Source organism: Protopterus annectens, chromosome 13.part0 (genome assembly GCF_019279795.1).
Source record: "Protopterus annectens isolate FY-2018-M chromosome 13.part0, PAN1.0, whole genome shotgun sequence".
NCBI lineage: Eukaryota > Metazoa > Chordata > Ceratodontiformes > Protopteridae > Protopterus > Protopterus annectens.
Genome location: NC_056747.1, coordinates 938,157,864 through 938,180,531, shown reverse-complemented (window position 1 = coordinate 938,180,531; position 22,668 = coordinate 938,157,864). Strand labels below are relative to the sequence as shown.

At 41.9% G+C, this 22,668-nt stretch overlaps 1 protein-coding gene across 1 annotated transcript in view; it reads left to right on the top strand.

Annotated features, from left to right (window-relative positions):
- PLEKHH3 (pleckstrin homology, MyTH4 and FERM domain containing H3) overlaps positions 1 to 22,668 on the top strand; it is a 777,695-nt gene that overhangs the window by 536,234 nt on the left and 218,793 nt on the right. Inside the window, exon 6 of the mRNA XM_044054707.1 lies at positions 3,459 to 3,582. Within this exon, the coding sequence (XP_043910642.1) occupies positions 3,459 to 3,582 (124 nt within the window). The remainder of the gene's footprint in view (positions 1 to 3,458; positions 3,583 to 22,668) is intronic.

Genomic DNA, 22,668 nt, shown 5'->3' with positions numbered 1-22,668 from the left:
CATCCCTCGCAATCGGTTTTGTGCCTTGTTAAACACCCGAACCATTCGTCTTCGGGCTATCTTTGTCACTAAATTCTTTCACTCTCGTTCTCTGTATTCTGAAATGGCTTCGATAAGCCATCCGACTACCGCTCTTCTGACAAAACATAAAGATAAAGACAGAGACAGACCACATAGGTCCAAAACTGCCAACGACACTTCCATTAAGCTTGTCGCCAGTCCACCGGTACTCAGTGAGGCACCTTTACAGCCCCTGATGCCCGCTTCTACAGATTCACAGGCCTCTGCTGAGACCCATTTGGAGTCCGGTATGCCACGAGATGCTTCTTCGACTATGGAACCTGCGGATGTCTCTACCTTGGATGGGTCTTGAGCCGCTGTGCAGGCACCGGCTTCTGAGGGTGTTGTCTGACCTACCGATGTTCGAATTAAACAGACAACTTTTTTTAGCTAAAACTACTGAATTTCTTAGGCCTTGAGTATGCACTATGTCTAGAAAACCGACAACCAAAGTGCATGCTCAAGCTCCCATGCCACAAAAACAAATGCTTAGAATGGCTGAAGACCTTATTACCCTAATTAGGGGAAGCTAGCCTTCCCCTGCTAAGAGACAAAGAATTGAGTTTCATTCTGATTCTGTAGACCAGGAGTCCAATGACTCTGACCCTTCTGATTATCAGGACATGTCCTATGAGGATTCAGATGCAGAGGAATCCGTTCCCTCTGCCTCCCCTCTAGAGGATTTTTCTTTTGGTGAAACCTGAAAGGCCAAGTGGCACAGTGGTTAAGGTGTATGCCTTTCAACCACAAGGTGTATGGTTTGATTCTGTCCACTGGAAAGAGCTTTACACAGCCTTGAGCAACCAAGTGCATCTACAAGCTCAATTCCTGCCAGGCAAAGAAAATTCACTGGCAGACGACCTAAGCAGAAATCTCCTAGACCCACATGAGTGGAAATTGGAGCCCAACACCTTCAACCTTCTAATCAATAGGTGGGGGACACTGGAGGTGGACCTCAATGCCTCCCCCGAGAACCACCAGTTGAGCAAATTTTACACCAGGAACCCTCACAGCAGGGCCTGGAAGGTGGATGCCCTATCCTTCCAATGGGAAAACCTCTCAATTTATGCCTTTCCCTCTCTGCCCATCCTCTCAAAAGTACTACTCAAGATCAAATAGGACAGGCCAAGGGCAATTCTTATTGCCCCAGACTGGCCATGTCAGCACTGGTACCCACTCTTATGCAGTTTGACAACAGTGCCACCCTGGCACCTTCACTAGACTCCTACCCTGCTGTCTCAGCAGGAGGGACAGATTTTGCATCCACAGTTGCAAACCTTAAACCTTGCAGCCTGGCTTATCACCTGAATACACCACCAACCCTCAGCAAACAGGTGCTGGATGTCATTCTTGAAGCCAAAAGGCCTAATACTAGGAAATCCTATGCTGAAAAGTGGAAAAGGTATTGTTCTTGGAATCCATCTCAAGGAAAGGACACAGCAGTGCCCTCCTTACCTCTAATTCTGGATTACCTAGCAGAGCTACTCCACAGAGGCCTATCCTTCTCCTCCATTAAGATTCATGCCTCTACCATCTCATTTCATTATAATACTGAGCCACCTCTATTTTCTCACCCTCTCATCAAACAGTTCCTGAGAGGGGCTAACAACTTAAGGCCCCCTAGGAGAGCACCCACCCCTGCCTGGCACCTTAACTTTGTACTGGAAAAGCTCACGCTTCCCCGTTTTGAACCTGCTGCTTCAGCAGAGTTAAAATTCCTCTCTTGGAAAACAGCTTTGCTTTTGTCCTTACTTCAGCAAGAAGAGTGTCTGAGTTACATAATGGCTGTGGAACCCTTCATTATTTTCCATGCTGACAGGGTTTCCCTCAGGACTAAACCCGTCCTTTATGCCTGTGGTGGTGTCCAGTGTGGCTCTAAACCAATCCATCCATTTGCCAACCTTCTTCCCTAATCCTCAGAATAAAGGGGAGAGGATCCTGCACTCCTTGGACGTGCACAGACATCTCAGGTTCTACCTTGACAGGACTAAAACTTTAAGAAAATCTGACTAGCTGCTAGTCAGCTTTGCTACAGGGGCAGAGGGCAAGGCCATTTCAAAACAAACCATTTCCAAATTGATAGCACACTGCATCCATTTCTGCTACAAGCACCATGGAAAACCTACACCACAGGGGATCAGATCACATTCCACTAGGGCTTCTTCCACCTCTACAGCATTTCTCAGGGGAGACCCTACCAGGGACATTCTGGAAGCTGCAACTTGGAATTCTGTACACACCTTCACCTAGCATTACCACTTAATTTTTTCTAATTCCCAAGCTGGATTTGCTACAGCAGTGTTACAAGTCCTGCTAGCCAGCCCTAACACTTCTTGACTGCCTCCACCCTTCCTCATCTTTGGGAATCAACCCAAGTGTGATGACTGCAACAGTGAAACACTAGAACATAGTACAGTTGTGTACACTTAAATAAACATAAATGTAGATGTTCGAGTGTATTCACTGTTGCAGTCCCGGTTTCCCTCCCTCCAGCCCCTGGTTTTCTCTATCCTTTCTGCCTCTCCTCACTATGGCCATTTTTACTGGCAGTGGTATTTACTTTTTGCTGGTGGTGTTCCCCACCATATACTAGCTTCCTATTTGGGGGCTCCTGACATTTGGGGCAAGAAAAACTGGCGTAATGGCATCGTCTGTCTGTTTTATACCCCTGACGACTGATGTCATGGAAGAAGGGACAGCATTTGATGCAGAAATCCCAAGTCTCTGGTATTCGGGCTGACTGAGGTCTACCTGCAGGCAGATAACCCAAGTGTGATGACTGCAACAGTGAATACACTCTAACATCTACATTTATGGTAAATGTACACAACTGTACTTTTCCATTCCCCTTTGTAGGAGTGCCAACAGTTCTGTGGATATTCAGAACTCACAGGCTGTGGAATTTTCATTTCACTGCTACTTTGCAGAGGTATTAACTGTATTTTTGGTACTCGGGGCACCTAGGTTACTATGTTGCCCACATTCCGTAGTGGTTTTGCACTGATAACTATTGCAAGATGTTTAGTGTAGTGTTAAAATGCACAATTCCTACACAGCACTCCATAGATTTCCTCTTACTGTGCATTGACAGGGTTGAGATTCTGTTTATGGACTGTATATATGTCAGTAAAGCAGCTGAGAGGCTGTGTGTCTGTTAGAAAGGGCACACAGAGCATGTGTAAACTGGGCAGTGTATTTCACTTGCCACTAAAACTAAGCATAATGCTGTGTAGTTGTATATCATTAGCCTTGAACAGTGAAAAAAAGCCCAGAAGCCCTTTCCCGATGTTATGCTTCATTATCAACTAGTAAATACTTTTCATGTAGAACTGAAGTTTGTATGGTGAGCAGTGTACTTTGTAAAAGTGACTGTTTTTATTTGTTTCTGTGTCCTTTAGGAGAACAGCTCAAATCTTGATGTAGTGGAAGAAATTTACAAAAGGAATTCAGTTCTGCAACACACAAAGGAACCTCTGTATGCACCATTGTTGGCATTCCCATATGGGAGTTTAGATCAAACTGGTAAGTAAGCTTTTTATTGTCGTGATTGATACCCTTCACCTACTGTTTGCAGCACCCTCTGGAAAGAAGCAGCTATTGTTTCTTGCTGTTAAAATGGGATATAATCTACAGAAGTTGAAAATCATGACTTGTGGAGGATGCTGGTGTATCCCACTGACGCTCGGTTTGATTATCATAACCTATGTTTGTATGTTTACTAACTCTAGTAATATCATTTTATAAAGCTCCTTAACTGGCTATTAAAACAGGATCCCATACATGCTAGAGGGCTTATGTGAATACCAAGTTCTGTTAATTTGTGAAGAGAAAAGTAGCTTACTGCTAATAGTTTTGTGTGTGTGTCTCTCTCTACAGAGTGCCAGAATTGATAACATTGAATTATTTGTTGTGTTCACTTATCCTCCAGCAGATGAAAACTACTGATCCCTGAAAAAGCCTATGAATACTGCAACAGAGAATTTTTCTACAGCAAAAAGATTAAAAAAAAAACAAAAAAAACATAATATGATAACAGATATCTAACAGTGACCTTCAGCTGTTGTGTTCAGTTACACATGCACATTATGTAAGTGAAACAGTTTCATATCTGTCATCTATTCTTCAGTAGCCAGTACTTGTTTTTCTGAATACTTCCATGCCCATGTCAGTTGCCCATATGTTGGTTTTGTGTCACCTTGTGCTCATTTGTAAGGTCATTTGGGCAGTAACATGAATGCAACCAACTTTTTTTTTTCCTTCTCAGCATTTCTTAATATATTTTTCTCATTCTGTTTTGATATTTTGCAGTGATGTGGCACCTTTTAGTGGTATTAATGCCATGTGTGTTCAGATTTTTCTTTTTGTTTTTTTTTAACATCGATGACATACATTAGACAGGTGCAGTGGTTAATGTTGTTGCCGCACAGCAAGAGGTTCTCCGGTTCAATTCTCGGCTGGAGTGCCTTCTTTGCAGAGTCTCCATGTCCTCCCTGCGTTCGTGTCTATTTTCTCCAGGTGCCCCAGTTTCCTGTCATGGTACAAAGACGTGCTTCTGGAGCATTTCTCCCCAGGCCTCTGCTGGTTCCAAGTCGGACTTTCCTGGTAAACAAATGTTAAATAAATAAATAATAGACAAACATTCATTATAATCTCCTGTTGTTTTTGGTTTTATGTTTATGTACAGAATGTATTGCTTATCTCTGAAAATGTAACCACTTATCCAAGTATGCCTTTTACACTAATGTTTAAATCTGCTCACAAATCCCCATCCTAGGTGCGCATGTACAACAAACATGCAAACACAAATGCGCACATGCACACACACGCACGCACACTCTGAAGCAGGTATTTATTGCTTAGTTATGTATTAAACAATTAAGAAAAAAAATCAGTGATAGTGTTATAGCTACCCAGTGAAAAAGTCAATTTGACTATTTTTATTCATTCTGTTTTTAACCTGTGTTTCTGCATGATTTTTCTATCACCCTTAACTTGATATTTACACTAGAATTTCCTACACATATTAACTAATTTCTTGAGCAGAAGCAATGCATAAAAATGCACCACTGTTTAGCTTTATTTTTTCAAAAAAATATTTATTTTTATAAGCATTTTAGGAAAAGGTGTGCAGCTTGGAGAAGGGAATATATATCCACAGTTTCCATCAGTTTCACCGAGCATCATTTTGCTGAAGGAGTAATCAGTATTAGAAGTTCACTGAACCATTATTTCACTGAAAAGTGGTTTTTGCAGAATAACAATTCATAGAAAACAGTAGACATCTACTGACAGATATTGCTAGTGCAGTGTGTGTAAGTGCACCAGAGTTGATTCACTGTGTGTGGTCTTTTCTCCATGCTTGTTCAGTCATGGAGATAGTGTAGTTAAGTGCAGTGCAGTGGGGCATACCAGGTTCATTTACTCTATTTGATGTTTTCTTTGAAATTACTTTTTAAACAACTGCTGAGTGAATTGCTTGCCATACTGATTACTCTTTCAAAGAAATGACAGGTGAGAGGTGTACATCATATAGTCAGACCTGTTTTCTTCTCCAAGAAACAGACAACTGAGGAAATTGTTCCAGACATGATTGGGCATTAGAGACAGTCTTCTAAAAATGGACATGTTTGTTCCTTGCTCCCCTTCATAGCTCAGAAGTTAGAGGACATAAGGCTAGACATTACTCTAATTGTCCCTTTCTGGCCCTTGCAGAGTTGGTTCTCCACCTGCTTCAGATAGCAAGGGTTCAGGAAACCTTTATTGCTCTTTCAGCATGTGAACTTCCTGTGACACCTTTACTTAGACTAGTAACTTAGGAGTTAAGATTCTGTTGCCATTTAGACACCCTATTTCTGGAGGACATGCTAAACATTTTGAAGGAAACTAGAAGACAAAGTAGAAAGAAGTCATATAAGGTTAAATGGAAAATATTCTCCCCCGGTGCCAAATGGAGAACCAGAACCCAAAGCAGGTAGAAGTGCCATGCACTTGTATATCTGTCTGAGCTGTTTTCCTTGTGTATCTGTCTGAGCTGTTTTCCTTGTGTTTAGCTCATGCCTCAGTGGAGATGTAGTTCTATATGCCTGCATGTAGATCCCCTAGTGGTGTTCAGACCCGAAGTCAGACAATTCCTCAAAGCTGTCTTTTTACCAGAGGTCATGAGGGACATGAATTTTGAGTTGGAAGAGCTGACCTTACCACCATTGGAGTCAGACAAGTGCCTGTCATGGTCTTTTTTCTTTATTACTGTTCTTGTTTTCTTTTCATTTCCTGTTGTTCATGTTGTCTAGGAAGGGAAAATGTCAGTGTGGGAGTCAGATTCCCCATAAGGATCATCACAAACAGTGTATCTTTTGTTTAGGTGCTTCCCACAGCTTTTCCTGTAGTATTTGTAAGATGTTTGTGCCTAAGACTCTTAGATGGCCAGGGAAGACATCTGACTTCTATATCAAGAACCAGTGACTTAAACAGTTGGCTTAGAATAGCATTGCAGAATCAGTTGTCCCCGGGGTACTACCATTAATCAAGAAGGCGGCCAAGAAATCTCATCCAGATTCTTTAGCTGTCCAGTCTCCACCAGATGTCTCTGTAGAATCAGGTGATAGCTCTGTAGGCAGTTTAGTGTCAACTTCGGATTCCTCTGCCACGACCCCATCGGAGGCCAGCATGAATCCTTCCTTTCTTACCTTCTCTGAGGCTTTCGAGGCATCTGTTCTAGGCATTGAGGAGAAACCACAGTTGATTATCTTGGAGGGCCCTAAAGGGATTCCACAGATTCTGGTCAGGAAAGAGGTTCAGGGCATTCTTATTGAATCTCATCAGGAGTCGGAACTGCCAGTGTTCATTAGGTCTAACATCCCTGATATGAAAAAACAGAAGGATAAGCATTCTTCTGTCCATCCTAAGGACCCTCGAAGAGGAGTTTACTAATCCCTCAGTGGCCCTGAAGCCTCCCCAAAGGGTTTCTGTGCCTACTCCGCCTTGGACCTCAACTCCTTCTGAAAGGCCTAGGGAATCTGATTCTTCAGATGAGGATATGAAGTCTGATGAGGGATCCTGGTCTTATTCTTCTCGGATGTCTTCTCCTTTGACTTATGACTCTGATGAAAAGGAATCCATTAACCCGGAGTTGCCTTTTGGGGATGCAGTAGCCAGAAGGATGGAATACTTTGTGGGATTCTTCTCGGGTGTCTGATATGCACAAACGGTATCGTGAGTTGCTTCGAGTGGACACTCCGAAATCTTCTGCAGTACCTCTTGTGTTAACTGATTTGTTAGACACCTTTATAGCTGCCTCTAAGACTCCTGATTCTCTGCCCCCTGCTCCAATTAAACCGGACAGGTTCTGTAAGGTTCCTGATGATAGTCAATTCCTGTTTAAGTATCCTTACACTGATCCTGCTATGCTGTCAGTCTCCTCTGCTAGGCCTTCTAAGCTTTTGCCTTCTAATAAGGATAGTAGGGCATGAAGAGGATGAGAAAGAAGGTGTATACTGCTTCCACTTTGGCATTTGGGGCCAACAGTTACCAGACCCACATGACCAGAAATTCTCTGGCCTTGATTGCCCAGGCTTGTCAGATTATTTCTGACCTCCCTGATTATGAAAGAAAGTCTTCTGCTCTCTCTGTTTTGAATTCTACCTCTCAGATGGCTCGCCACTCTATCAAATACACTCTCAAAAAACTCTATCAAATACAGCTGTGATGCTGCTGATGCCTCTTCCACAGCTGCTGCCTTTGAGTCTGTCATGAGGTGCTACTCTAGGCTTTGTCTGCAGTCATTACCTGAAGATGTTAAGGCCAAGTTTTTGGGTGGTACTTTGGAAAATAAAAAATCTGTTTGGGACTGGTGCTGCTGCTATGTTTGTCTCTTCAAGAAAAAGGTAAAACTTTGCAGGACCTTAAACATTTTCTTGTGTTACGTATCCCTGCGTTTCAGGGGAACTGTCCTACTAAGTCTGCTTTTGTTCACAAGCAGCCTTATCAGGCCACTTAGGCAGGAAGTGGGGTAGGCAAGCTCCTCTTGCTAAGTCTTCTCAGGGGCCAGTGGGCCAGATACCTCCTTTATCTGACAAGCCTGCTTCTCTTAGACATTTTGCCCCCCAACCCTCAACTGGGTTCCCTTATCCCTTTGGCTTTCCCTCTGTCTTCCAAACTGGCAGCTCATCACCTTAGATTCTTGGGTTCTGTCCATCATCCATCAGGGTTACTTCATGGTATGGAAGTCTCCCTCCATTTTCAAGGATTCCTCAACCTCCTTGAGAGCAGCTTCTTCATTGCTCAGAGTTTATTGGGTCCATGGTGGATAAGGGAACTATACATCCTGTCCCAACTTCCCAAGTAGGAAAGGGGTTTTACTCCAGAATGTTCTGGTTCCTCAAAAGGAGGGCACTTGGAGACCTATTCTGAATTTCTCTTTGCTCAACAGCTTACGGTTCCTTCTTTTCAGATGCTTTCTATTCAAACCCTCTGTTGCTGCCCAAGGCTTTTCTGATGTCCTTAGATCTGAAGGATACTTACCTTCATATTCCTATTCGCTCACTCCAGGAAGGTTTTGCATTTCTCTGTTTCTTCTTCTCATTTGCAGTTCCCCGCTTTGGCCTCTCTACTGTCTCAAGGGTATTCACAAAATGCCTTGTTCCTGTGATTGCCTTTTACAAGGATCCAAGGCATTAAAATTTTTCCTTATTTAGACAACCTGTTGATTGAGGCACCTTCTCCCAGTCGCCTGTTACAGGCTCTGGAATTTACCCTATCTCTCCCTCAAAGACTGAGGTTCACTATCAACTTCCAAAAGTTTGTCCTGACCCCCTCTCAGGTATCATGGTTTATCTGGGCTGCAGGGTTCAGATAATGCCAATGTTTGACCTCTCTTCCTCCTCCAAAGGTTTTGTCCTTGACAGCTTTATTTCATTCTCTTCTTTCTCTGCTGCCATTCCAGACAAAGCGTTTCTTCAGGCCCTAAGTTTCATGGCCGCTTCTGTTGGCATGCTCCCTCTTTCCAGACTGTGCATGCAGAAGCCTTCAGTGGTATCTCAGGTCACTTTGGCTTCAGTATTGCCACCCTCTGGATTTCAGAGTGCCTCTCCTTCCTTGTCTCAGGCAGGAATTCAAGCGGTAGATCCAACAACTTACCTTCAACCCAAGCCTGCCTTTTCAGCCTCCATTTCCTTCTCAAGAGCTGTTCACAGACACCCCAGACATCCTGTGATCACCAGAAAGTTCAAGGACTTTTGGCAGCTCCCTGTTTTTCTCTTCCTGAGTATCATGCCATCTGGATATTTCTCTATGCCTTCCCTTCTCTTCTTCTTCTTCCAGGAGTCCTGCAGTCGACTTAGCTGGACTCCACAAGAATCTTGCTAGTGACTCCTTTTTGGCCAAGACAGCAATGGTTCCATTGTTAATACATCTGGTCAGTGATAATCACCACAAGTTACCTCACTGTTTAGACCTCCTCACACAGGGCATGGGGTCACTCATTCATCCTCACTTGTCCATGCTTCAGCTGACATGGTGGGTAATAGGGTTTTGATCCCTTTCAGGCACCTCTGTTCTGAGGACATGCTCAGGGTTTTACAGGAGGCAAGAAAACTCACAACCAGAAAGCCTCTTATGTCCAAATGGAAAAGATTTTCTCTCTAATGCCATACTCATAGCCAGGACCTTTTTCAGTGGGGGTGTCCCTCTGGTTCTCTCCTACTTGTATGAGTTGCTCCACCTGGAAGACTATTTTGTTGCTTACTCTTACTTCTGCTCGGTGGGTTTCTGAGTTTTATGCCCTCACAGCCATTCCTCCTTTTTTTTTTTTTTCCGGAGGCAAGGCCATCCTGTATGGGTTTGTTGCTCTTCTCAGCCTTCCAACTCCCACTCCTTTTCTGGAGCTTTTGTACTCTCAGTCAGGTAAAGAATACTGTACTGCATCAGTAACACAGAAGGAGATAGTAGAATTGTGCAAAGTCTTACTATAACAGCAGATGTCCTTCTCTTCACTGATGCAGTGTTCGCTCCCTCCTTCTAGTCCCCTCTTTTCCTTTTTGGTTTTGGTTTGGCCACCCTCCTGGCCGAGGGTTCCTCTTTTTCATATGCATTTTTATAACCTCCTTTTGTCCTTTGAAGATTGTTCTCTACTGAAGCAATTCAGTTTGGGGGAACTGCATTTGTATGTAATGTTTATGCCCTATGTCTTGTCCGGGGAGCAAATGTGTGACATATACAGCACATACAAGATCCAAAGGCTTTGGTATACTGCCTAGACATAGGGCTATCCTTGGCAGGAGATCCTAGGGTGAAAAATATTGCAACAGTGAAGAGAAGACTGTCTACTTTTGTGGTAAGATTTTACAAAAATATACTTTATAAGTTATCTTTGTAACTGTGCTTTCCCTTTTGTACTTTATATATGCATTTTTCTCTCATCTGCTGACATCAGATGTTTAACTAGTCATATCTTTAACCCACCACACCCAAGCCATGGCAATGGAATAGCAGCAGAGTCCTGTAAGCATCATAATTCAGGAATGGGTAATTTTATTTTGCTATCTATATTGCCCATTCAAGTGTATGTCATGCCATAATGTCACTGGAAACATGCATGCCTTGATGACCTTGCCCCCAGTGGAGACATTTTTTCTTTGTTTGCTAACCAGGTAAACTCCAGTATGTGCTGTTGCATGTCTTCATGGTCAGCCAAGGAGCACTGTCTTAAGTCATTTTGTAAAAAACAAAGAGTTCAGGTGGAAATAAAACGGAGCAAACCATGAGATTCAAGATGAAACTAATTATAGTACCACCCTTGGAGAGATTACTTGTTCACTGCACCCCTCCCCCAAAATCCATTTATGTGAGGAGGCCACTGAACAACAGAAAACCCTCCTAACTATGCCTTCACAATCAGACAGTTTAAAAAAAAAAATTAAAGAGTTAGCCCAGCTCACTGGTGCCACATGAGTAGAAGAACACGCAACATTAACTGTAACTTATGTTTGACTTCACTGCTCCATGTCCCGTGAGTATATGCCATATTCCCATCATCCATTTCAACCAGTTTTCCCCTGCATGTGCTCCTCCACCTCCTCCTCTTCCAACAGTCTTACAGGCTGGACCTCCCCTCGCTCCTCATCTGTGTGTATTGCAAGAAAAGATCACATTCTCAGATGCTTTGAGCTGTACTGCTGGACCCCCATCTATACAGAGTGTAAGAAGAGAACACCTCAGATGTTTCGAGCTGCTCTCCAAAGAAAATAGAAGAGTGAAAACTTGTACTAGTATGATAGAAATATCCATAGAATTAGATAGAAATATCAGTAGAAATAGCCAGAGTGTTGCAACTTTGGTCCAAGTGTAAAAAAAAATTGTCTGCCTCCTGCTGACCAAAACCACAGTGTTCTCATCATGGAAAGGTAGACGTGCCTTTTAGTGTCTGGCTTTAGCTAAACTTCACATGTCATGCAACAGCCATCCTGAGAAAACAATCATGTACATGATGTCCACTGAAGCTATGGACCAAGCAATGGCGTGCAACCAAGAAAGACATTTAGCTGTAAGCTTTTACTCTGCCCATAATGATGAATAGTGTGTGGAGTCAGTCCCTACCACCTTTGGTTCCTAGGGCAACTGTGACAAAACAGCTAATGCATAGCACAGACACTACACAAAGGGGCACACAGGAGGAAAACCATAATGGAAGAGTACATGGAAATAAAATAAAGTAGACCTCAAAACCTTACTAATGCAAGCCCCCATCAAGGCCATTAGTTCTCCCTGTAAGTAGAAGAATAAGAGAATAAGTTGACAGGATCTTTGGATTTTTAGAATTCCCACCTTTGCCAAAAGGCTGAGTGTATCTATTACTAAAATGGCATAGTCCTAAGCTACTCCAATGACATAGAGGGATAAAGCCCTAACTTAGGCCTAGTTGATCTAGGTTCATTTAGCTGCTTGGGCATATGATGGAATGGCATTCATGTCTGGGTGGGAAGGCATTTGTATTGGCCCTTCCTTAGGGGTGGTATAGTTAAAAGAGGGGCGTTGTCCTGGAACATACTCGAGGATGGGAGGTGGACGGGACTAGATAGGGCATATAAAATAAATCCCCTCCCAGGATGGAAGCAGAGACTGCCAAGTCCCCAGGATGCCCTCAGGATCCACATCCATCCTTAGCAATAAAGGAATAAATAATTCGGGGATAAGCTGGTAGACCTGGCATGGATGAGGGACACTGGGGGCGGGGATGGTTAAAATGAAGTCCATGGGGATCCATAAAAATATATTAAAAAAAAAAAAAAGATGTAGTCATATAAGACTGACACTCCTACAAGTGCGCACATTGACTGAGGGAATTAGACACAGAAGTGGAAATTTCTTAACTTTACCCTCCAAGTCAGCAGTACTTTGCCCACTCATGGAAGAAGATGCATAAAATTGTATTAATTTTAAACCTTGTCTGTGGGTCCTGAATGAAAGAACAAGCAGCCTTCCCCAAACAGTACCCCCAACAGAGATGAGGAGGGATGTTCATCATATTGATCACTGCTGCAGTAACCTTAGCTACATGGGTTATTTCCTGCCAAGAATGTAACAGCTAGCTTGCTTCCAAAGCCTCAGGACACCTTCCATTCACCCAAACTGTCAGGCAGCTTGAGTTGAACTGAGTAAAAGACAAATTTGGGTGACATCTGCTTCAGGAATTTATTGCTGCCGAAGAATACGCTCCTCTAAGGCTTGCGTATTGAACTTGGCTTATGCTGTTCCTTTACTGAACAGATAAGTTCCCTTTGGAGAAAAAACTTCCTTTCAGTTATTTTGTTGATGATTATTAATACTTTCTTCTTCAGGAGGGTTATTTTAAAAGTAGGAGTTTATGTTTTAACAGACTGTTGAAGCATTTTAACAGACTGTCATGAGACTGTATTGTACCTGTAAATGAGAACGCTCTTTATTCCTGCCAGTATGATTTTTTTAAAGTATGTAAAAAAAAAAAAAAAAAAAAAATTTTTTTTTCTGTGAAAAAATGTTTATTTTACATTTTGGACTGGGGCTGGCACGTGTTTTGAACTCTGTTGTTCATTGTGTTTTTGTGTGAAAAAGTAACTTTAAATTTTTACTAGCTTTTGCAGCATGTTTTTCCTAGGAAGGAGGCACCATTTTCTGCTTGACCATGGAACAAACAGTTGGTCCCAAGGTCAGTCTGTCTTCCAGCCACAAAAAGAAAAGTTAAGCAAACAGCCTTTGCCACCACAGTAGACTAGCAATTTGCATCAGCCACAGGTGGCTGACTCTGCCGTGGCCATTAGTTGTACCTCAGACCATTCATCTTTTACCCTGGATAACTGTGGGTGTAGTACCTACCTACCTATGGAGTGGGATGTCCTCTGCAGCTGTTTGGGTCCCCTCTATGGGCAAGAGAGAGCCACTCTTGTTTGTCTTGGGGGATGGAACAAGGAAGGCTTCCCTTTTTTATAAGGATGTTGTGACTGTCTGTCAGGAAGCCATTGTTGCCATCTATAACACTCTTGGCCACATTCTGTCTGTCAAAAAGAAATAGAAATATAAACATGTATCTTCTTTTCCTCAAATTTCCTTAGAGAGTAGTAGTTTACTGGGTCTGGCTCGGGGTTTTATTCAGGCATTTGTTCCTTCTTTTTTATTGCTTTCAGATAGTTAAAAGAGCTTTTCTTCCGCAAGAAAAAGCATGGACTCATGCCTAACCTGATTGGTTTCTAAGGGTTTCCACTCAGATTTTGGTCACTGTGAGGGAATACATCAGGATTTTGAGTCTCATGGCATCTATGATTCTCATGATACCCCTGGCAAGACTCTACATGTGAAAGATACAATGGTATATGAAGTCTCTCTTGTCTCATCATCAGCATACCTTGTCATTTCAAATCCCAGTGCTGAGGTTTGTCAGTAGAAAAATTACTTGGTGTAGACAGGAAATATCCCTTAATTTGGATCTCCAGTTATAAGTGGTCATTCATAACAGATGTTTTGGACTTTGCCGTGGGGGGTAGTTTCAGGAGGAATAATTGTGCAAGGTGTGTGGATACCTAAGACAGATACGAGCACATAAACATGAAAGAGATGTTTGCCCCAATCAAGGTACTCAACTCTCTGAATCAATTCTGGTCCCCCAGGATCACTTCAAGTTGTATCAGACTATACCAGTCATGTGGTAAATCTTCAACTGGGAGGATCCAGGTTGTACCCCCTTTGCAGACTTGCCATGTTAGTTTGGAATATAGTTTCACAGCCCAGTCTCACTCTAGAGACCTTCTTTATTTAGTCAGAGCAATATGGTATGGTAGACAAGCTGAAGAGGACAGGGCACACCCTCAAGCATGCAAACTAGATCAGGGGTCTTCCAATATTTCATCCATCTATGGGGAGATGTTCTTCGTGTTTCACTGTTGCAGTCATCACATTTGGGTTATCCCTGCAAGGGTAGCCCTCGTCCGGCAACAGTAAATACACTCAAACATCTACATTTATGGTAAGTGTACACAACTGTATTTTCCTCTAGCAAACCCATTTGCCTCCTCTCTAAATCATCTGGCAACATTCTGCTCTTCTTTTGGAAATGGCTAGGGGCAATTACCACAAGTTTCCTCACAGAATGGGAAGAGCAGGGGTATTTTTGATACACCCCGACCACAGTCCACATCTGCTGACTTGCCTGGATGATAGGGTCTTATTTTCCTGTAGCCATCTGTTGTGCAGGAGGTAATAATGGAGGCAAAAAAGCCTGCTACTTGAAGATCATATATTAGCAAATGGAAAATGTTTTCTTGTTGGTGCTAATAACATAACCTGCACACATTCAGGGCTAGTTGTTCTCTGGTTTTACAATATTTGTGTGAGTTACTTTCCTATGTCCTTTCTTACTACTCTATCAAGGTTCATATATTGGCCATTTAACATATCTATCCATGGAGCCTTCTCTTTCAAGGCTTTCTCGTGTCAAAATGTTTTTGAAAGGGGTTTTACTTAAGAGTCCTCCAAGAAAACAAGTGGCCCCTTCTTGGGATCTTAATTTTGTGTAAGAGAAGCTAACACTTGCTCCATTTGAACCAACTGATCGGGCTGACTTGAGGTCCTTAACATGGAAGACCATTTTAGTGATTGCTCTGACCTCTGCAAGAAGAGTATCTGAGTTGCAAGTTCTTATTGAGAGTCAACCCTATCTCATTTTCCACAGAGGCAGGGATTCTTCGAGAATTAATCTGTCTTTTATGCATAAAGTAGTATCTGAGTTTATTTTACTTTAAGCCAAACTATCTATTCCCCCATTTTCTATGCTGATCATGAGTGAGAAAGGATACTTCTTACCATGGATGTCCACTGACAGCTCTGGTACTATCTTGACAGAACTAAATCCTTGAGATCTTTGGATCTTCTATTCTTTACTTGTAAAGGTAAGAATAAATGGATGACCAGGTAGGCTGCCTTAATAAAGATACTGTGGGATGTCGGTGAAGAAGCTGGGCTACCGGTAAAGCCTTGAGAAAGGCTGTGCGTACCCGAGTGCTTGTGGTTGAAGGCTGAGTAAAGCCTTTAGAAAGGCTTCGTATACAGGTCGTAGTTCCGGCTGGTCAGGTCACCTGGTGAGAGGAACTGCTAGTGTGGCAGCTAGAAATCAAAGATGAAACGCACAGAAAAAACAGGCTAAACAACGTAAATGTGGCTCAGCTAAGGAGCTCTGCTCGCCGTGGTGGCAAAAAATCAACGTAGTTGAAGCTCAGATTCCAGAAAGTCGTACTTTATTGAAGTAAATGGTGATTGTACTTCTGGTACTTTTTACTTTTTACCGCAGACCTCACCACTGTCACACAGCCCTCATACGTATCCTGTACCACTTTTACATACTTCTCTGCCACTCCCGACTTCAACTCCTCCTCTCTAGGCTGCCTGTCATATGTCCACAAAGACACAATGCAACTCCTTTTGACCTTCTCTATACATTTCCAGCAACAGCCTCAGAGCAAACATCGCATCTGTAGTGCTCTTTCCTGGCATGAAACCCTACTGTTGCTCACTAATCATCACCTCCCTTCTTAACCTCACTTCCACTACTCTTTCCCATAACTTCATGCTGTGGATCTGGAAAGCAACACAACAGAATCAATGAGAATTTTATAAATGTGAACAAAGACCAAAAGTAAAGTATTTACTAGTCTCCATTAAAGATGACCTTTAATCTGTATTGCAGACATGTAACATGCGGGTTGCTTTATTAGATGATGCAGTAATCTTTTAAGTATTTTATTTCATTTGCTTTTTCAGTGTGTTCCTGCAGCTGCCTGATTTTGATTCATATATACTTTGCATTTTTTATTTCTTTTTCATGCACTTTTACATTTTGTAACATTGTGATATTTTTCTAGAATCATTAAAAGAAGGCACCACTGAAATGTGTTTTTTATCACCGTAAAGTGCTTTGGCTTCCCTTTAATCCAACACCATTTAAAAATGACAGCATCAGCTTTCTACCCAAGCCTGTTTCTGTTTGGCATTTTGTCAGATCCTACATTGTATAGTTCTGGTATTTGCTTTATCATCTGTTACAGCATGTAGACAAGTAGAAGTAGGTACATTTTGGGAGTATACTACCTTGAGATAATAGTGTCATTTATTGGGTCTTTGATTCTGCCTACAATAACAAGTCTTACATCTGGGTGCTTAAGTGTGTCTTATCAGTCATGGATGACCAACATTACACTTCATTGTGTCACCTGTGTTTTGAGTTTAAGCAGAGCAAGTTTTTTAGGCCTGGCATTCAGATGTACCAGAAAAGGAAACCTCCACCCTCATGTCAAGTTGTTGTTTGCAAGTTACTTTTCTTTTTCTTTAGTACGACTCCAAAAGTGCCACATAAATGAAAAAAGTACGATTTCTCTATAAAACTAGATTTTCGGTTTGCATTTGATTATGCAGTCTATCTAGGCGCACTCCATGTGAAATAATGTTTTTCTAGTAAGTTTTGTAGATTGTGTCACCATATAGTCTTTGATTAAGGCATTTCAGTTAGAAAAGGGAGGAGTAGCAACATCGAATATCCTTGTTCTAGCTACAGGGCCAGTAAAATCTGTTGTGTGTGTGTCCTATTCAGGTCAGGTCAGTATTAGTATAAATTGTTAATTGTGGATGCCAGATTTCATTCCTTCTCTAGAAACTGACTTGAAACAACAAATGTTCATCATAAGGATCACTGCTGTAGTGGTATTGATGATGAATGTGAAAGTAGCCATAGTCAAATGTCAGCTGAACCAGCCAGACTAACAGAGTTTTGAATAATCCCTCACAGAAACTGAAGGCATCTTTACATTTTTTAATTTTAATTTTTTTTTTGCCATAAACCAGGCATCAGATCAAAAGTACAAATTGAGAGAATTCAGTTTCTGTACTCCCAAAGTGATAAGTACCCTTTTAACAATGTTCTTTATTGACTGATTATATTTACTGCTGTTTGTTATGTTTTGCTTGAATGACTTTGAATTTTTGTGGTTGTGCTGTTGTTTTTCAGAAGCCAATGATGTCCCATTCAAATAAGTGTACTTGTGATAGAGCTCTGCAATGGAACTTTAGTACCTCTTCTGTCTAAGTAGGCATCAGGTAGACAAGTATTAAAATTGTTCATATTTGAAATACAAAAAAGACATTAAAGTGCGGTTTGAAATGTTCAGAGGCTTTCCTGTGGATCCAAAAGTTACTTTCCTTGCCCCTGTGATGTCAGTAAGACTTTCTATCATTGTAGCCCCAAGGAAACCTAAGGAAATACAATATAGAAAGGTGGATAAAGCCTGAGAAGCAGACAAGATGTGGGTGGCCTTAGCAACCTTGCTAGACTTGTCTTGCCTAGCCTCGAGGACACTAGATTCATGATAATGCAATTTCATAAAGCTCCTGGCCCTGCCATCTAAACCTTGCCCTCTGTCAGTGTCACTCCACATGCTGACAGCAGGTCAGTGCCTGCTGTAAATGACCAGACTTCAATTCCTTCTGTCACTGCATTACAGCCAACAGTGGACTGCTGCAACTGACTGTCGACCAGCAAGTGACTCAGTCCCAAAAGCATATGGAGAAAGGACCTGCCTGTACTTTGTTGATGAGGTGTCTGGCCTGTTTAATTTTTTTTCCTAGGTACACACCCTCCAAAGACTTTCAGGACATGCCACCTTTCAATCAGATGTCATTTCTTGGGATAGCTGGGATGGCTATCCCACAGCCATCTGCTGCAGCTATTTTCAACTATCACAAATTCACCAAAGACTGCAGTGCCATATGGCAAAGGGAAATGTTCCTTTCCCCAGCATCTGGGCCAAGCACCTCTGGTATACATCCCTGTAAAGAGGAAGATATTTCCCCTTCCCAAAACAATCTTGGACTACAGTCTTAGCAAAGATGAAGGTTATGCACTTGGCTATGCTTCTCAAATTTACCAAACATTAGGGGTTTTAGTGACGAAAGTGTCATCAGGATCCTCACTGGAAGATATCTTAACTCTTAACCATATTTGGAACACTTCAAGTAGAGGATCCTGGGAACTGCCATACTCCCACAAAAGGTGTAGCTGTCTGCTAGGCACTGATATGCCCTGTGCACTTTGCCATCCCTCCAGTCTTCCATGTATTCAAAGATGACTTCAGGAAGGCATCCTTAGTGTTGGAGTCCAAATGGCCCAGTGCATAGGAAACATGACTGCTTCTACAGAATGAGGACATGGCTAAATATGTGTATAAAAACTCTGTAGCTAATCTGGTGTAGTCATCTTTCTTGATTCAAGAAGGAGTTCAAGAATAATACTTGTGATTAACATCCTCTATAAACAGCAAGAAGAGTGGAGTTTTGGATTGGTTTGGCAAGGAGGTTTACACTCCTGCAACCCTGGGAATCTAAGACATCAACTGATAGACCCACATGTTGCAATACCATGTGTACATTCTGAAACAAATTGAAAATACAGTAGAGATAACTCCACTGTTGGGCTAAAATATTCCAGACTTGCTTGTACCTCTCATAAGGTGGAAAAGCTTGCAATAAAATGTTGATATGGTGATGCATTTGTCAGGGCTTCAGTAGCTGTTACACTTCACAGAAGACACACGTGGCTCAAGATTTATTTCCTACCCAAGGATATCTAGGGTCAAATTATAAATAGCCATCCTCACAAGTCTTGGCTGTTTGTCCATCCTACATATGAAGGATTTAAGAAACTTGAAGAAAATGGTAAATCAGTGCAGATGGTGGGGCAATTTTTTTTTTAATCCCAGATTATTATAGGAAGCACCCTACAGAGTGTTGGCCGTTTTTCAAGAAGAAAATGAAGACTGAGCAGTTTAAACAGGAGAAGACCTTTGAAAAGTGCAACTGGATAGGAGGTAGAGGCCAGGGCAGACCATAGGGGAGGACAAGGAGAGAAATGTACATGTCTTTTCCAGGAATTCATTCCCATTCATGACTAGGCAGATCCCCTCCCCTTCCCATCACCTCCCATTTCATAGGTGGAATAAAGGCTAGTAGTATTTTTTTTGTTTTCAGTAGCTTGGTTGAGAAATTAATGGTCTCCACATGTTAAACAGAATTCAAAAACTTCCCTTAGTTTGTGGGGGCAGCACAAGTTCCTGCAGACCAGTTACCTCTAGTAGGTTAAATTGTATAGCAACTGGAAACAAAGTACACTTACAGTAGCAAATGACAGTGCCTTAGTGATGTCCTACATCAACAAACACTGTGCACCCACTCTTACCAACTGTGCAGGTTGGCCATGCAGATGTGAAACTTAGCTCTACAGTTCATCTCCTTCCAAAAGCAGTGTACTTCTTCTCAGAAGGAATTTCACCACTAAGTCTCCAAGCAGGTCCACAGCCAGCCCCTCAAAAATGAACACTGAAACAGTAAACATTCCAGCTCATGACATAGTCGTGGGGGACACCCTGGACAGACTTCTTTATCCCCTCTCAAAATTGTCATGTCAGGCAATTTTTTCCTTTAGGCCCCATGCCAAGAGAACTGGATGACATTTATTCTTTCAGTCAGTTAGAACAAGGGGCTGCTGTATATATTCCGATTGATTCAACTCACTCCCAGCGTGATGTCAAAGGCCAAGAAGTTGTGATCCTTGTAACCCATACATATGCTGCCATGGTGCTCCCCTTCTTTTCCATATCAAAAAAACTAAAAGAGAGAGAGCACAAATGATCTTTAGTGCACCGCAGGCTGACAGCATCAGGTTGACTGCCTGGAGGATAGCTGCTTCATTCCAAACTGGGAAGCGTAGGACTATGAGGCCATTTGTATCTTGAAGGAAGCATAGAAGTTGGCTAGTAGCAAATCATGTCTTGGTAAGTGGAAAAGGTTTTCTTCTTGTTGCAGACCTAACAAAATTCCATCTAAGAGCATTTCAGTACAGCAGGTTTTTGGCTACTCTCTCTCTATAACAGGACTAACCTATTATTTCAGTTAAAATCCATCTATCTGCCATCTTATTATGTCTTACAGAGGGACCTCCTCTCTATTTTCTCTGCCTGCATCTAGACTGTTTCTTAATGGAGCATTTTATTTTAAAGCCACCCAGAAATGTAGTGACCCCTTCTTGTGACTTTCCCAATGTCTTGGAGCAACTGATGCTCCTACCCTTTGCACTCTCTGGTAGTTTTGCCATAAAATTCCTTTCTTGGAAATTCATTTTTCTTGTAGTTATCAATTTTTGCCAGGAGAATGACAAGATGTGTGATACCCACTTAAACTTATTTATGTCAGCAGGACAGGGTGGCTTTATGAACTAACCTGTTTTTTATTCCTGAAGTTCTATAAAAAATGTCTTTAAACAAATCCATTCAGCTTCATTTTTTATTTCTGTTTTCTTGGAATCATGTTAATCAGCTGAAGAAATGTTCAGAGAGTGATGCAGTCTCAATGAAAACCACTTTCAGTGAACCTCAAGCTTTCATTTTTTTCCAGAGGGAGAAAGCCCCCCCCCCCCATCCACTCCTCACGTAGGGACACACCACCACACTCCCCATACAATTATATACCATTTCAGTGGTCATGGAACAGATCCCAATACTAATACTTACTAACTCCATGGTCACAAAACAGTGAGGTGAAGCTCAGACTATATTTCTGCTGAAAGTGGCTTTCAGCAAATTATTTTTGCAGCAGTCACACTCACTGAAAGAGTGCCTTACCCTCTGAGAAGCTTCCATCTTTTCCTACGTTCAGAGTAAAGGTGAAAAGCTATTCAATTCCTTTGATGTGCACTGACAACTGAAATACTATATAGCCAGAAATTGTAGAAAAACAGATATTTTTATTTCTTTTAGAAACTGTAAGTAAGCAAAGAAAAATATGCTAGCAGGCTGTATTTTTATTTCATTTACCACCTCCTACCCATTTGTTTCTCACAGAATGTCAAAGTACTACCAGAGTTTGAGTGTTAGTCCATCTGTTCTGTAAATGGTATCCTAACTACAGTGCATGTTTCAAATCTTAACAACTATATTAAACTAGCAGGAATATGCTAATGTTTGTATTTCTACTTATATTACTATGCCTGTATGTTACTGAATTGTAGCATTTAGCGTCTGTTTGAGTTTTCTTGTTTTCCTAAGGTTGCATGACCCAAGCAGGGGTCCTGAAATGCTTGATTTGGCTAAGTACTTGACCACTGCAAACAGATTCAAACTAAAAATATGTATGTTATTAATTGCCTTGACAAACCTCTAACCCATAATATAAAAGCTGATTGCATTAGTTTTGCAGCTACAGCTGCTGCTGCCTTTAGAGCATGTTTCTGCACAAGGGATATATAAGACTGCCATCTGGACTTCTATTTATTCCTTTTCTACACAGAAGTTGGATGTTTATTCCACAAGCAAGACATGCTTTGATACAACAGGTCTGCAAAGTCTTTTGACTCCCCCATCCTAGCACTGATTCCAGGGTTACTGTTGTTTTAGAATGCTTCCCATATCAGTAGTCCGTATGATTAACACACATTATAGCTGTGAGTTACCGCAGCTGTGCATGTTCAAGTCCAGAGTTCACTGCTGCAGTAGGGACCCCCCCCCCCCAAAAAAAAAATTGTTTTTCATGGAGGGTGTGAGGAGTGATCCCTTTTTGACTGTTTTCATTCTGATGTAATAGGGGGTCATGTCCTTAAAGGAGGGTATGAGGAGTGATCCTTTACTCCATGTTTTCTTTGTGCTGTAACAGGGGTCATGTTCTTCAGGGAGGGTATGAGGAGAGATTCATTACATCATGTTTTCATTCTGCTGTAACTGGGGCTTTCTTCTTCACTGCGGGTGTGAAGAGTAATTCCTTATTGCCTGTTTTCTTTCTGGTGTAACAAGGGGGTACCAGTAAGAGGGTAGCATATGGCCCAGGATAGACACTTAATGTCCTTGTGAGCACATACTGCAAGCACACACTTATTGGTCTGGTAGGCAGAAGTCTATCTCGGATCTCACGGAAAATAACCAAAGATGGCATGGGCTGCTGTCATACCTCTCAATCTCCAAGCACAAGAAATCTGGACAGAGCCACAAGTAATAGGAGTAGAACGGCCAAAAGTCATGCTCATGCATTTTCTGAAGTAAAAGAGGCCTGAAA